Here is a 16148-nt window from a genome sequence, read left to right as displayed (position 1 = left end):
ATGAAAAGAGAAAAATTTTAATAAATTCTATGTTGACCTAGAATTTTATGCAAATTCATGTTTATAGTATGATAATTTAAAAATAATAGGACCTTGGGATAGAAAATTGTTTTACTTGCTAAATATTATTATATTATAAAAGGTACTGTACTTTTGAACGTTCTATATATTTTTCATGTTACGCGCAATTAAAAATTTTCTGTAGATATGTAAAAATCAGCCAGTTCTCATAATACACGAATCTAAAGACATACAAACATATTTTCTGCTTCTACTAAAATCCTTGACGCCTAGGCTCATAACTTACCACTTCAACTCTTCAGCAATAAAAAGAAATAATTCCAACATATTCTTACCTTCTCACATCCGCCACTCATTTACCTGTCTCACCGCAAAAATTTACCAATGCACTTCTTCGTTCTTTCCTTTTGTCCAACTGTCCAAAAGCATCCCCTCGGGGGAATGCGTCCAGACGTGCAGCAGTGAATCCATTAACTCGAACGAACCTAATTGCAAGGAAAACAGCTTGGCCCAGCTTGGCACAGCCAGCTTCGATCAACACTTAAGCTGCTTGCACTGTACACCGATCTCCGTGCACCTGCACTCCAGACAAGGTCCAGACAGCTCGGTGATGATCCTACCAACGCGATACATTCTCCCGTAGATGTTGCATCCGGCCAATTTTAACAAACTAGCCACCGACACGGGTATCTCGTTCTCCAGCACCTTCGAAGACGTTCCAGCCTCCGTCACGTGTTCCTCCGTTTTCTCGCTCGCTCTAGAAGACATCCTCTCACCCTCTGACTCGCGACTAACATCCGTGGTTGATCTGCTCGTGGTCGATGTCTCGGTTGCCTTCGTATCTTTATCCTCCTGATTGTTATTCATATCCGAAGAGAACAACAAATCTAGAACACTGTCCAGGCTGAATATAGGATCCTCCAACTCTGCGGAAGATGGTTTACTCGTGGCAGAATGATATCTCGAATCGTTCAATTTTGAATTATTCAGTTTCAACTCGTCGAGCTTCCACTCCGACGAGACGTTCGTCGATGTGTTGACGTACGAAGTGCTCGATTTGATGAAGTGAGGGTTCGTTGCATCGAGGAGAGAGGGGACAGTTTGACCCTCCTGTTTCTTAGTGGTACGATCCGTTATTGGAGAGCCAGTTTTCTCAAGGATCGTCTCAGAAACGTGGTTTGCCGTTTGTTCAGTTTCTTTGGAACTGTAACTCGGGGAGATCGCTTCCACCGGATGTTCGTCTTGATTCAGATTGTATTTATTCTTGGAGATTAGCCTGGTCGGGTCCTCGTCTGGCCTGTAAGGCGGACGAAGGATAGCCAATTTATCTACGAAATCGAAGTTTGCTTGCAGAGGTATCAGAGTGCTGGTGGTCGATGGCCTCGGAGTGGTGATCCCGTGTTCTACCAGGTAAGGGATCATGTCCTCGATCAGAGAAGGCAGATCAGGAGCCGGTTCTGTCTTGATCACGTCCCGAAATGGGTCTGGAGATACGATCGGTTGATGAAGCGACGGCGCTGTTGCGTCTGCACGATCTAACACTAACGTTGGTGATTCCTCCGCTTCCACTGCAAGTATTCGCGACGTTAGAATTGGAATATCGAAGAGTTCTCATTAGTTGAATGATGTTTGAGGAAATTTTTTATGATTTTAATACAGTTGAGTGATTAACGTGAAATGGGAGAGATGTGATAGAATTTTAAAATCCATTATTGAGGAAATTTTAATTTTTGATTTTCGAGTGATTCGAATTCGGATGGAATTGTACTTTTTAGAACAAAGAATTGGTTAGTAAATTATATTTTTACAATTTTAATAGTTAAGTGAATGTAATTAAGGCTGAAAAAGATGTAGTGAAATTAATTTTGTTAATTTTAAACTATGTTATTGGCTAATATTTTGAGAGGATCTTAATAATTTTAATGAATGGAGAAAATGAATATTCATTTCAGATAAATTTTCGTGAAGAAACATTTATATTAAAGTATATATTCTCTGGGTTTAGTTTGAATTGTTGAATAAAATTTAGTTTCCGAGAGAATGCATACATTAGACTTTTATTTATTAAATTTATTAAGACATCGTCTATGTGAAAACGAAGTAATAAATGAAATTTATAACAATTACTCCAAAATTGTTCGATCGCCAAAAATAAGACATTTATAAAATTCTTTTCTTGACTGATTTATTCACGTCCCAAGAATGAAAATTAAAATAAAAAGTAATCCCATGTCTCCTTTGATAAATCAATAATTGATTCTCTCGGAGAATCTCAAACCAGGCGATTGCCAGACACTAACTAAAAGATGTGAGAAAAATTGTGTTCGTTTATCAAAGAGGGATCTTTAAAAAAAAAAAAAAATCGTGCAAAATTTCTCATACCACAGACGATTTTCCCGCAACACGTCTCCTCGGTGTTGATCCTTCTGCATCCGATCTTCAGAGGCGGACATTTTTCCGAGGAGCACACCACCTCGCCGTAGTAGCACATGCAAATCACGCAGATACCGCTGCTCGGCAGAATCTCCCCGTGACGGTGCTCCATATTCTCGAAGAGACAGTTGCTGGCTGAGATTTATGAAACAAAAGCGCAGATGATTTTTCGCGCAACCAGCCGAATTTGAAGTCCTCCCGACCGACTGAATACTTTCAAAATTTTACTTTAAAATTGCGAAACGAACGAAAACAATTGCCTGCAACTGCAATTTCCTTTATTCTGAAGAACGGAGAGGACACAGTAAGTAAAAATAAGTCACTGAAGGCGGATTAGAAACTTATGCATTTGGAACGAAAATTTGGATATTGGTTTTGTTGCAACCGTGCATTTTGTAAACCTACTTTTCTGTAAATATTCGTTGCCCAGTTTCTTTAATGAATATCGATGCGGCACACGTTTGAGTATGTTTGCGTAAGTTTCGCATCAAATGATTATAAATTAACTTCGACATACACTACCGTGCTTGAAAACACTTTTAAATTATTTATAAAATACAGTTCAAATGAATCTTTCCAATTTAATCCCAACATATACAATTAATTGTAACAATTAACGTAAAAATTAGATGACACTGATATCTATTTATCGTTGAAATTTTAGAACTGATTTTTAGACTGAAACGTATGTTTCTAATTCATATCGAGAAGGTTTGTGTTATACATATTTTATGGAGCATCGACTCTTTACTATGAAATTTAAAAATGCAAGAAAGTAACAATGAATCTTGAGATTGCAAGAAAGTGTGGGAACATAATCGAAAAATACTAATTTTAATGGAATTGCATTGAATTATTTACACATGATAGTGCATATCCAAATTTAGTATTACAGAGAATTAATACCTGATGCCAATAATAAAGTAAAAAATTACGGAAGGAATAGATTTAAAAAAAGGTGTTCGTTACCATCGCTTTTACGATGAGGATTGGTGATTGGAGCCGGAATCACGGTGACGCCTGTTCCGATTTCGAGATTCAGATCAGTGGAATGGTAAGGCGCGTCGAAATAGGGCGGTTCCCTTGGAACGAATCCACCTTGTGCAAAACAAATCGAGTTCAAAGAAGAAGCCACTAAAAATACTTACAGACTCTATGAAAAATTAATTTGGATATAAATAAATCATGTAAACGTGCAATTAATCAAAAAAAGTTGAACCACACGTTCAATATTCAATATTCAATTTTTGACTGATTTATTTGGTAGTTAATGTTATACAAATTTAGAAGAATAATGGAGTCTGTTATGTAATCACGAATGTACAAAATATGTTTGTATTATTATTGTAATTTCATATGTAAATTATGGTGTAACTTTTAATAAGATAATTTTCAACTCTACCTTTTCTGTCTCAAATTTTCGAAATTTTACAGCTTTATATATAAGTAGACTTCTGTGATCGATTGTATGTGTCAATAAAAATGAAAAATATTCTAGAGATTAGATTGTGACGTGAATAAAAAAAGAGAATGTGTCGCAAATTTGTAATTCCATCAATCCACCAAAAAAAAAAAAAAAAAAACCACAAAAAGGAAGAAAAATGAATTAAAAATTCCACGAAGCACACGAATAAGAATAAAGGACAAAACCTTCCATGATCCTCTATTCACAGAGCCACGAGAGGCTGTTAATTGAGAATGAAGGAAAGATAAAAGAAGAAAAAAAGGAAAAAGAAATACGAAAAGAAAAACGTAGAAGCGTAAAAAAAAACTTCCACGAAAGTGTCAGCGCGAGAGGAATCGTGGTTTACGTGGGGGGCGAGACGTAAAACGCGAACGGGGGTGGTTTAAAATACGACTCACCTTCGGTCTCCACTGGCGGGCTGAATCTGTTTTCCTGAGTGGCGATGTCGTAAAATCCGGAGGTGTCGGTGGGCCGGAGTTCCGGAGGCACCACCACCGAACCGGAAGGATATCCGGTGACCGGCGACGGGACCGTCTTGTCTTTCACTAACGCGTCCGCTGCCACGAACGGAATTATCCTGCATGGAAACGCATAAATCAACCCTTTTCTCATTTCCCTTCGAGCGTCCGTCCCATGTATATTTGTTACGTAGTTCGCTGAATCTCGAGCGTATTTTAAATTTTGAAATAAAATCTTGACGACGGGTGCTTATGACTTATACTGAAGACGGTATTACATATTATATTATATTATTATATATTATACTGTCTTGTATAATTTTATACAAGTTATTGACAACCGTTTGAACTATTTAAATATTTTGACAAACTACATTAAATGTTCTGTAGAATAATTTAATTCTGACGTATTAAATTAATTAAATAATGAATAATAAATAATTCTGATTAAATGATAAAAATATTTTATAGAATATTTAGTTTGAACTATTTAAATATTTTGACCAACTACATTAAATGTTCTGTAGACTAGTTTAATTCTGATGTATTAAATTAATTAAATAATGAATAATAAATAATTCTGATTAAATTAATTAGATGATTAAAATATTTTATAGAATATTTAGTTTGAACTATTTAAATATTTTGACCAACTACATTAAATGTTCTGTAGACTAGTTTAATTCTGATGTATTAAATTAATTAAATAATGAATAATAAATAATTCTGATTAAATTAATTAGATGATTAAAATATTTTATAGAATATTTAGTTTGAACTATTTAAATATTTTGACCAACTACATTAAATGTTCTGTAGAATAATTTAATTCCGATGTATTAAATTAATTAAATAATGAATAATAAATAATTCTGATTAAATTAATTAAATGATTAAAATATTTCACAGAATTAATTCTAATGTGTTACGTAGAACGTCCTAATGCTTTAGTAGCCTTTTTCAAATTAATATTATTCATTTCAAATGTATTAATATCCACAAAACATTTTAAATTCCTCCAGTAACTGACCGATAATTTAGTATCTCTCTAATTTAAGCAACCTATCCAAATTTTCCCTAAATTCCTCAAAATTGGTAACATCTCAATTTTAATGTTCAAAATTTTACTATCTATCAGAACTTTTCCTACATTTTACCAACATACTCATCTCTAATTGCCAATTTGAATATCTCCCCCCCCCCCCTCCCCTCAGATTTCTCGCAAACGCTTCAATCTCACGCGACAACTCTTCTTAATTTCGAATTTCTAGTAACCTGAACACCTGTCTAATTTCTCTTGGTAACGTGACGAACCAATAGTATTACCTTACCTGACATTGGGTAACGACGGCGGCAACGTCGGCTCGCTGTAATCATAATCGTAATCCTCGCCCTTTTCCCGATGAGTGATGTTCAGAATGGCCTCGACGTCCGGCGGGATCGATCTAATCGGATTGATCGTCACACCCTGTATGTGACCCACCGAGACGTTTGTTTTCACAGTCACGTTCATCACCAGGATGTCGTCCGGCATTACCACGCTGGATGACGTTCTGGTAACGGACCCTTTGCTCATCGACTCCGTGGTCTCCATCGGTTTCACCTAATGGCAACAGGTTATGTAGTTCCAACTCGAGGATTGACTGCACGCCAAACTGGACGTTAATTGATCGACGACCGATATAATCGATAGGGTTAAAGGGTGACGAGCCAGCAAGTGTTCAAGGTCGAAACCTCTTTTTCTCATATCGAAAAACTACTCTTCGATTTTTTGTAATATCTTTTACATTATAATATTTTTTATAATATATTTTTATATTACTTTTTATCAGTTTAATATATAATATATTTTTTTATAATATCTTTCGGTTTTTAAGAATATTCAGAATAATTCTTTTTTATCCTGCAAAAGTTCATCTAGCTGTCTGCGCGTATCGTTTTTAAACTAGTTTTAATACTTTTGACAAAAATTCCAATATTAGCAAACTCGAGAATACCTAAACTTTCCATTGCGCGGATGTCCAAACAAGTTTATCGTAAAAGAAGCTGTAAATCGACTAGATTCTCCCTAAATATTTCGACGAGATGTTAAAACGAAAAGAGATATACTCGTTTACAACTGCTCTCGATTACCCGGCTATTAATCAAAATCGCTCTGTTTCCTGTCGATTGGCTACAAACTATCGGTAGTTCGGGCAATATTTTCCAAGCAAGAGAGATCGTGCCAAGGGGGGATTCGCCTCTGTATCCACTGGAGGATCCTCGATTTATTTGTTATCCTCGAACGATTTGTTTGCACACTAACCGTCGAGTTGGCGTGCTCGAAATCCTGTTCGAGCTCTCCGCTCGTCGACGAGGTCGCATTCTTGTTCCTCACGGTCACGTTGTGCATCTTCTCCCCCTCTGGCTGCTGCAACTCCGTCACTGTATCGTTTCCACTCGGTTCCGGTAACAGGGTCGTTGATTCCGTAGTCGTCGTCGTCGTCGTTGTCGTAATCGTAGTCGTCGTCGTAGTCGTGGTGCTCGTCGTATCATCCATCGACGACAGATCCTCGATAACGTTGATCGTCGTCGACTCACCGACGCTGTTCGTTGAGAAGATTGTCGACGAGTCGTTGGAGAGATCGTCGTCCCTGATGGACAGAGTCGATTCCACTGTGAACGAGTCGACGCTCGTCGTTGACTGCAAAATGATGCATTATCGATTCTTAGAGGATTTAACGTTTGACATGCCAGTTCGGTTTATTTAATGTTCAACGTTGGAGACGTGTATCGTCTAATTTCATTTATTTGATGTTGGAGATACTATTTATTCATTTAACATCGAAATCAATCGTCGACGTCATTTATTCAATTGTAACGCTGTTAGTTAAATGAATAATTGAACTTTTTTTTTATGTAGAGATATACAGAGAATGATTCAAAAAATAAATATACTTATGTATATATATATATTTTAATAGAATATTTTGTAAAATAAAATTCCGGGTTAGAGATTCTTGGAACATTTAATGTTGCACAATGGAACTAATAAGTAATTGAAATGAGTAATTAATTGATGCAGAGAAATATCATACATTTGCAACAGATAAAAATTGTTGGTTCTAAAAGTTTAACATGAATATATAAAAATGATTATTCAGTGAATATTCACCACACAAGTAAAAAGACTCGGTCTTTGATATTTGCACATTCCGTATAATTTGAAAACTTGATTTCTGCTATCGATATATATATAATGTAAAAAAAAAGAAAAAAAGAAATATGTATTTAAGAGAGAAAAATTTCTACGTGGACACAGAAATTGAAAATACCTCTTCGACAGTGGCAGAAGTAGTGGTGGCGATTTCCGGGCTGGACTTCACGTAGTCAACGGTCTCGAGTATCTCGTTGTCCATAATATCAGTCTCGAAGGTAGCGGGCCAGGACGTGGAATCAGTCACGATGGAAGAAGATTCCTCCACGAGTTCCTTCGTACTCGAATCGATTCGTTCCTCGACCACTCGATGACCCCGTCCCTCAACCGGAGGATTTGTTATTTGATCGACTGCCGGCTACGTGGATTATACGTCACTGTTAATTTCATTCGTATATACTTACGTATAGTAAGTGGATAATAATTGAAAACCAGAGAGAAAGAATATTTCCTATTTTATGTGTATATGAAAACAGTTTTTCATCACTGGAGATTTTTACTTTATGCTTGCTTAATTCTGAAATTTTTAATAATGATAATAATTAAAAATTATAATTGTATAATACATATTATAATTATATAAAATATATTATACAAAATTTTATAATTTATATATTTTATATAAAATTATATAATTACAATTATATAATATATATTATAATTATATAAAATATAATATTATATAAAATTTTATATAATTACAATTATATAATATATATTATAATATTTATAAAATTTTATATAATATTAAAATTATATATATTATAATTTTAATATTATAATATATATAATTATATATTAAAATTTTATATATTATAATTATGTATATAAAATAATTATAATTTTAAAATATGAAATAAAATTGAGAACAATTTAATCTTTTTAATATGATACATGATCATAATCATCGATGACAAGTAACGAATGCGAGTGTTTGATATGAATGGCGAATTAATTGGGAACGGTCGGTGATAGAGTTATTGAGCCATCGAATTATTCGGTTGTTGAATGAATGAGTTATTAAGTGATCAAATCCTCGAGTTTATGAGTTATTGAGATATTGAGAGTCATTGAACTGTGTGTTATACGAACATTGTATCATCCAACGTATTAATGAATCATGGATTATTTTGATGAAGAGAGTTACGTCCGATGAGAGATAGGTCATTTATTTGTAATTCTTAGAGAATGAAAATTAAAGTTAGTATAAAATAAATGATGTTTGTATTTCCCCTGAAGAAATGAGGAGCGGAATTTTCTTTGGAAACCATAAGTGATATAAGTTAGAATTAATATTAGACCACGAGTTAGAAATTAAAATGAAGAATTGTTACGTTAAATGTTAATAGGCCATGAATGTCTATGCATTTATGGAGAATTTAAATAGAATATATAATAATATAATATAAGAAATATATAACAATATAATATAAAAATATAAAAAAATGATTAGACAAAAAATAAATGTGCAAATCTACAATATACAAAATAGATAACACATACTTTAAATGAATGTCATATAAACATCTACAATCTACTTTATTAAGTTATTATAGTCTTATTGTCAGCTCTTTATTTCAATTTAAAATAGACAAATCATACCATAAATATATGAAGAGTGAAACGAATAATTTAGAAAATGTTTGTAAAAAAATACACGTCTACGATCCTCTGTAACTTCCTGATTATTAATTACTGTTTAAAATCTGGAAACTAATTATTATTTAGTAATTATCCTTTCGACAATAAATTGCATAAAATGCACAATAAACGTTTCAAACACAGAATGTTTATATCTCTCAAGATATCACACGATATGAATTCCCAAAATTCCACAAAAATACCATATCCAGTCTCATCAAAATTAACAAGGAGACACGAGTGGACTGCAGCATCGGGAAATATGGGGAATCGATACGTGCAGTTTATCTTGGACCGGACGTTGTCTGACTGAGATCCCGATTTCATCTGTCATCCATCGTCATAAAAGTACGTGGCTCGGGCTCGGGCTCGTGATTTACAAGTCGGATGGAATTTAATTAATGCAATGCCGCGGTGAATGGACGCCGCGTCAGTTAGATATTTAACTTAGTTAGTCGAGGAACTCAACGCGATGCATTCCTCGTCGAGGAGATCCCATGGTATCCCACTCTTCAGCGGCTTCACGGCTTCCGCCCTTACGTTCGCGTATTTGTTGCCCCGGCTGGTTAACCATTCCCCCTCTCTTCGAAACAATTATACGATCATTTGTCTCGGCGATTTTGTCGCTTTAAACGATCGACGGTTCGGGTACTGCCCGCGAAACGAAAGATAGATTAGCGTCTCGTAATTAAAACGTTCGTAATTAAAAGGATATCACGGCGGCAAGGATATTAAAACGCGCGTTGAATGCTCGACGGGACGAAGGAGATTGTTTGAGGAAATGGTCGTTGAGTGCGACGATGTTTAGGATCTCCTTGGAACAATCATTTTTAGAAGAACAAACAGGACAAGTAGCAGTATTGTTTAAGACATTTTGCGAACGCAGTAATTTAACTTAATTCAATTTATTTAATTTATTTGATTGTTCTATTTTATTTTATTTATTTGAATTAATTCACCATTTACGGTCAATAGACTGTGGATTTTTATGCATTTAGACTTGGGAAGTTTGGATAAAGACTTGCAGAATTGGATAAAATACGTATGAAAATATACAAAATATTTGAGAGTATTTATTATAATAGAGTATTTGTTATAATATTTAATAGATCGAACAAATTCCACTTATTTAATGTGCAAAACGCATAAAAATCCGCAGTTTAATCATCAAATTCTGTTCTATAATTCTATAATTTCACCCGCGATATTGTATTATATATATATGAATGTATGAACAAATAAGATAGATCTCTATTTTTTCAATTGTATCCATCGGAAATATAAAATTCATTAGACTATATCGTATCTTTACGAGAAAAATAATTTTCAAGTTATCATTATAAAAATAATCTTTTATAATAATATATATTATAATAAATATATATAATAAATATATATATTATAAACGATAATTTTTATATTATAAAAAAATTTTCATCATTATAAAAAATTAATTCATTCATTCTTAACCAATTACTAAAATCTCATTCATTGGTCTTCGTATAATAATTTAACCAATAAAAAGAAACTATGTTAATGTGACGCTGTGCTGTATTTTACAATCATTCAAGTGCATACTGACAACGTGAAAAGTTGCTACTTTGACTTGCACTGTTTTCTCAATTAACAAAATCATATTTAATCCCGTAAGAAATCAATCTTTCATTTCTTCTGAAGAAGAACCATGTATAATATTTCTTCGAGTTGCTTTACTTTCTTCGCAAGGATGCGACACGTACGCGGAAATTAAATTCTTGGAGAAATATTAAAAAGTAGAAATTCTTACAAAGATAAAATTACAAATAGAATTAAACAGATGGATAGATAAAATTATTAAGTAGATTATATCATTATATTGCATTGGCAAACAGATTGAACAGATGGATAGATAAAGGATGGAATTAAATTCTTAGAAAGATAGAAAAGGAGAAAAAGAAAAATAGAAAAACGTACGAAGAAATTGGTCTCCTTGCGAAACTTGGCGTAGTCCTTGCTGATGAACGCGTACGAGGCGTAGTTCTGGGTGGCCTTAACCTCGATGCTACCGCCTTGAACGTTTAATCTGTCAGTTTCTTATGGCATTCGGGCTAGAACACCTAGGTGGTAATCAGGGTTGTGAAAGAGCACAGGGTTTTTGCTAGGCGCCCCACCCGGCTTGTGTGTTTCCGTCTTTTCTTTCCCGACTCCTCTAACAAGCAGCGCGGAAGGAAATTGGAACGATCGTTCGCCTCCCTCGGCCCCGGAAGTTGCTGCCTAAAGTCAAGTCGTTCACGAAGTTACGAGATTTTCTTTCCCCCTCCCCCCAGTAATGAGATCTTTTCCTGCCTTCTTCTCCAGTTTATCGACGACAAACATTTCCTCTCTTTTTAATTTCATCAATAATGTGTTTCAACTTTCGGTAAGCGAAACTTCATTCCGTTAAGGTTCTCGCGATAAATAATTTTTGCAATAAAATTGTTGGTGATTGAAATTGTTAAATTTTGAAAAATTTTACCATCGTTTTCTTTTTTTTTTTTTTTTTTTTTTTTTTTAGTGAATTTGTTGAAAATGGACTTTAAATAAAACTTTTTAACAATTTTATTTTAATAAATTAATAAATTGACATTGATGGTATTTGATAATTATTATTTGAAATAATATTTTGATAGAAAAAATTAGTATCAATCACAATGAGAAATGGTTTTTGATAAAATTTTGCTTCTATAATTTTGATCCAAGTCTCAGATTCTAAATTTTTCCTACTGAACAATTGAATTATCAGCAATCAAAAGTTAATTTCACGGAAACAGTTTAATAAAATTCTATTTCTGTAGGACCCAAATTTCTACAATGAGGATCCCACAGTTCGATAATCAAATTTCAAGGGATATTATTATCGCGATTTTTCTAAGTCGAGACGAAAAATTATAATCGTGGTAAAAATTCCAATCTTCCCGGGGGAAGCGCCGAAATCACCGAGGATATTATCCTTTTCACCGAATCTGGATACTCAACCGAGCATTCAAATTTAATGATTTTCCACGCGATGTTCCAACGTTTCCTCCGCGAATTTCCTAATTCAATCCTACTTTCGCCATTTCGCGACGTTTTCATGCTCACGAGATTAATTTCGACCCGGGATTCTGTGAAAAAAAAATGCTAAAATTATAATAACGCGACTTGCCCCTTTGAAGAGAGAAAGCGAGAAATTAAAATATGTCGCCTTTGGGGAAAGAAAAAGAGAGTAAAAAAATAGAAAAGACTCTGCATCCGAATTTATTCAATTTCTGATCAATTCGATTGAACGTGAAAGCAATACGAAAAGCTGGGGAAAGTTTAAAGCTTTTCATATTCCCATTCAGTGACCTGTTAGCCCGTTCCGCATTCTCATTCAGTAACTCGATTCGAAACTTATTCGTCCGTAGCCCAGGTTTCCTGCTAAAAAATTCATTCAACGCCTCCAGAGAAATTCTCCAACTTCAACTTCAATATCTTCGTGGTAACAAACCATCGATTTCATGCCCCATCTTCGCATCCTGCGAAAACTAACTTCACCGCATGAATTCTCTAGCACCAATTTCAATAACTAACCCTCTCAAAATCGATCAAGATTCTGACTTGCAATTACGTGTCTTACTTCATTCTTATTTATTTTACATTTTATTACATTTTCTAAATCTTTTCGACTTTTTAAGTCTGGACAGATCGTTTTAATTTGTCGCCTGAAATCGATAATATTTTCACCAGTGAGATTATCCTTTTCAATTTTTAAAAAATACGCAAGACTCTTGTCAAATATTAACTTTAAAATAGTAATTCAATAATGAAAAAAAAAAAAAAAAATAAACTGAATGAACCGTGAAAGTATATTGAATGTCGCAATCTTGATTTCGTGCAAATTTAAGGTAAAAGATTTTATTCCAAAATTTAGTTGCTATAAAATTCAATAAATTTCACAAATAGGAACTTTGGCAACACATCTTCTCACCGTGTCCCTTCAAATAAAAAAAAAAATTCTCAAACATACTCTTTACCTTTTCAGCCTCACTCTCTGAAGTAAATTTATTTTTTTAAACATGTAGAAAAAGAAAACCTACGCACGAATTGAAGAAGATGAATAAATAAAATTGTAACATTACCAAGTATATATCTAAAGATCCTCTCCAAATAAAAGTGATATCCTTCTAAAGCCTTCTCGAAATCATATTATTTCCCAAATAATAGATTTCAACTTCAAGACACGCGATTTGTGTGGCGTGTACGAATCGACGAAGTCAGTAAGTTGATCAGTATAATCGATCAAGGAACAGAGTAAGAGTAATCGGCCACGGAACCGGAAAACACAAAATCCGGGCGGGCCAGTCGGGCGGGGCGAAATCGCGGCAACCCTGATGCAAAGGCATTACGACTCACTGCAGTTGTAGGTGGATGGACAACAGTGTCCTTCGCGTACGATCGGGCTACAGCCTTGAAGAGGAGGCGCACAAGCAAGGGGCACACATCGTACTGCGCCCATCGCGCAGAAACAATTGTCGCAGGCAGCTTTCCACTCGATGTCCCGGACCATTTCACCCTCCTCGTATATTCTTGAATCCACGCGGCACCCTGTGAACCCAGCATCAACTGAATTGGCTGAAGAATTTAATTAATCTCTTTTTCCGATTCCTGCGTGCAATATAAGTTGTTTTTTTTTTCCTTTTTACTATTTACTTACGACGTACAGTGTCTGTGAATATATGAATATTATTTGTTAAGTGTCGATAAAATATTCTGACTAATTTATTTCGTTATTCTTTAAAAATCCTTGTTATAAAAATTATCTGAACCAAAAAAATATTTGATATCAAAGAAACTGTGAACTAGTACTCGAGAATCTTAAAGTACTATGTTTCGATCTAAAATTGGAAATGTGAAATAATATTTTGAAGTTGATTAGTACGATGATTTCTCTCACGTTTTCTACAATGTTCTCGTGCATCAAATGTTATGAAACTCTCGCAGTAAAAGTAGTAACAATTGGTATTATTGGAATCATAAATAATTACATTCAAATTAAGCTACTTAATTTCAACTTGGAAGACCTTTAAAGAGTTTTGAGATCAATCTGAACTATTGCACTCGCAATACTCAACAATACCAACTGAAAGTTAAACATAACTGAACAGAAGAATACTTTAAACTCCTTCGTCAATCCATTACATACACTCCATTCTTAAAAATCGAAATTCCATTGCGCTGAATAATCCCCTTATTTAACTTTCAAGTCGTTTATCCGCCAATTTCGAGAACGAAACAGTTTCAAAGTACATGTCCTTCGAAACCTCTCTCATAAACCAGCCGACATCTATGGCCACTGTAGCGACTGATAACAAGTGAAAAACACACACACGCGTACACAGAGTAAGTGAATATCGATCGACCAGACGATATTCCGAAGCTAAGTTCCATCGCGAGATCCGGGGACTTTATTAGACAATTACAACGTCTTCCTCTCGATTGACGACGAAAGGCGAACAATAGAAGCCGGTGTTCGATCGTTATTCAGTGTTTTCACGACGGACTTCCGGTGGACGGGACTTTAGAACGAGCTGCGAGCAGCAGCAGGCTGGGTTTCGAGGATAGTTCCCTGGGAAACTGTGCGGGGATTAAGTCGGCGGTTCGAGTGGACTTCTAATGGGGTGGAAACGAGGCTTTGGAGGGAGGTTTAAGTTTCAAGTGGCAGGCATGTAACTGGCCGTTAAATGGACAAGCAACGGCGTCTGAGAGTGTTGGTCTTTTGGTAAACGATGAAAGGAGGTGTGTGGTTTCCGGGACGGTGGAAAAGTAAAGGCACACGGTGTAGAAGCTCGATCAGTCGCCAACGATTTACGAGCGATTCCCTCTCTTTACCGATGCGAGCGAATTAAATATTCCTCCGGCATTTTCACAATGTCCCTTCGATAATTAATTAACGAGCAACGCAACTGAACTTTCCAACATTCTCTAAAATCATTCTGCCGTACACGTTTAATACGATCTAATTTGGGATATAATTTATAATACTTCGTTATTTAGAATCGGAATGCATGCTATCAATTTCTTTAGAGTCACTACATCTTTCATTAAAACAGCCGTTGAATCGTTTCGTTCGACCAAATAATCAAGTCAAAAATTGCAAAAATAAAAGTGAAAAAAGAAAATGATGATATTACAGGCATTGTTTTTTTTTTTTCTTTTCTAGATTTATCTCGAAATTTACTATCACTCTTGCGAGATTAAATACTAATCGCGTAACTGAATCGGACAATGAAATGGTGAAATTTACGAAAATTGGGGTTAATCATTCTAGCTTTTACATATATATACACATACAAACTCGCGTATGAGAAAAGTCGAAGGGAAACGTTTTAATGCAATAAAAGCACGGATCTTGCTCGTCGACGTTACGTTCTCCCATGACAGTCTCTGCCTCGAAAAGATTTCCACCACGGCCATCGTTTCCTCTGCTCGTTCACTTAACGCTCAGTTTCATTCAATTTTACGATGGCGGTCGCTCCTTTCTTCCCGTGAAAATGAGGAATCATGCTCGCATGAGGAAATCTGACGCACGGAACGAACACGTGCAACGTTTGTTTTACTTCCGCGGAATTTTTGTTTCCGCGGCCTTCTCCGCCCCTCGTGGTTACTTAGACGTTTTTATCTACTGGCTTCACCCTGCCAGCATTACCGTTTCATTTTAAAAATTCTTTCCGCATATTTTCATTTGGAAATTTCGACGACTATTTACTTTGTAATTTTTCTCTTTTTTTTTTTTTTTTTTTTTTTTTTTTTTTTTTTTTGTTTGTCTGTTTGACATTTGTTTCACGGTATCTGTCGACTTTTTTAAATTCACCGTTGTGCGTGTTTGCTTGTTCTTTTTTTCTTTTTTTTTTTTTTTTGTTTTTTTTGTTTCAGGAATTATTTTGTTTGGTTTCGT

General features: G+C 34.8%; 1 protein-coding gene across 2 annotated transcripts in view; it reads right to left on the bottom strand.

Annotated features, from left to right (window-relative positions):
• Positions 1-355: 355 nt before the first annotated feature.
• Positions 356-16148, bottom strand: part of LOC122533040 (mucin-5AC) — a 65595-nt gene continuing 49802 nt past the window's right edge. For both annotated transcript variants that reach the window (XM_043662377.1, XM_043662378.1), the window contains exons 6-14: positions 13607-13798; positions 11168-11262; positions 7692-7931; positions 6683-7060; positions 5709-5980; positions 4318-4496; positions 3424-3552; positions 2404-2589; positions 356-1589 (exon numbers count right to left, since the gene is read on the bottom strand). In XM_043662377.1, the coding sequence (XP_043518312.1) occupies positions 556-1589; positions 2404-2589; positions 3424-3552; positions 4318-4496; positions 5709-5980; positions 6683-7060; positions 7692-7931; positions 11168-11262; positions 13607-13798 (2705 nt within the window). In that variant the 3' untranslated portion in view covers positions 356-555. The remainder of the gene's footprint in view (positions 1590-2403; positions 2590-3423; positions 3553-4317; positions 4497-5708; positions 5981-6682; positions 7061-7691; positions 7932-11167; positions 11263-13606; positions 13799-16148) is intronic.

This window comes from Frieseomelitta varia, unplaced genomic scaffold (assembly GCF_011392965.1).
Source record: "Frieseomelitta varia isolate USP_RPSP 00005682 unplaced genomic scaffold, Fvar_1.2 scaffold_490, whole genome shotgun sequence".
Taxonomy (NCBI): Eukaryota; Metazoa; Arthropoda; class Insecta; order Hymenoptera; family Apidae; genus Frieseomelitta; species Frieseomelitta varia.
Note: the sequence above shows the minus strand (reverse complement) of the source record. Positions and strands in the feature narration are given on the sequence as shown.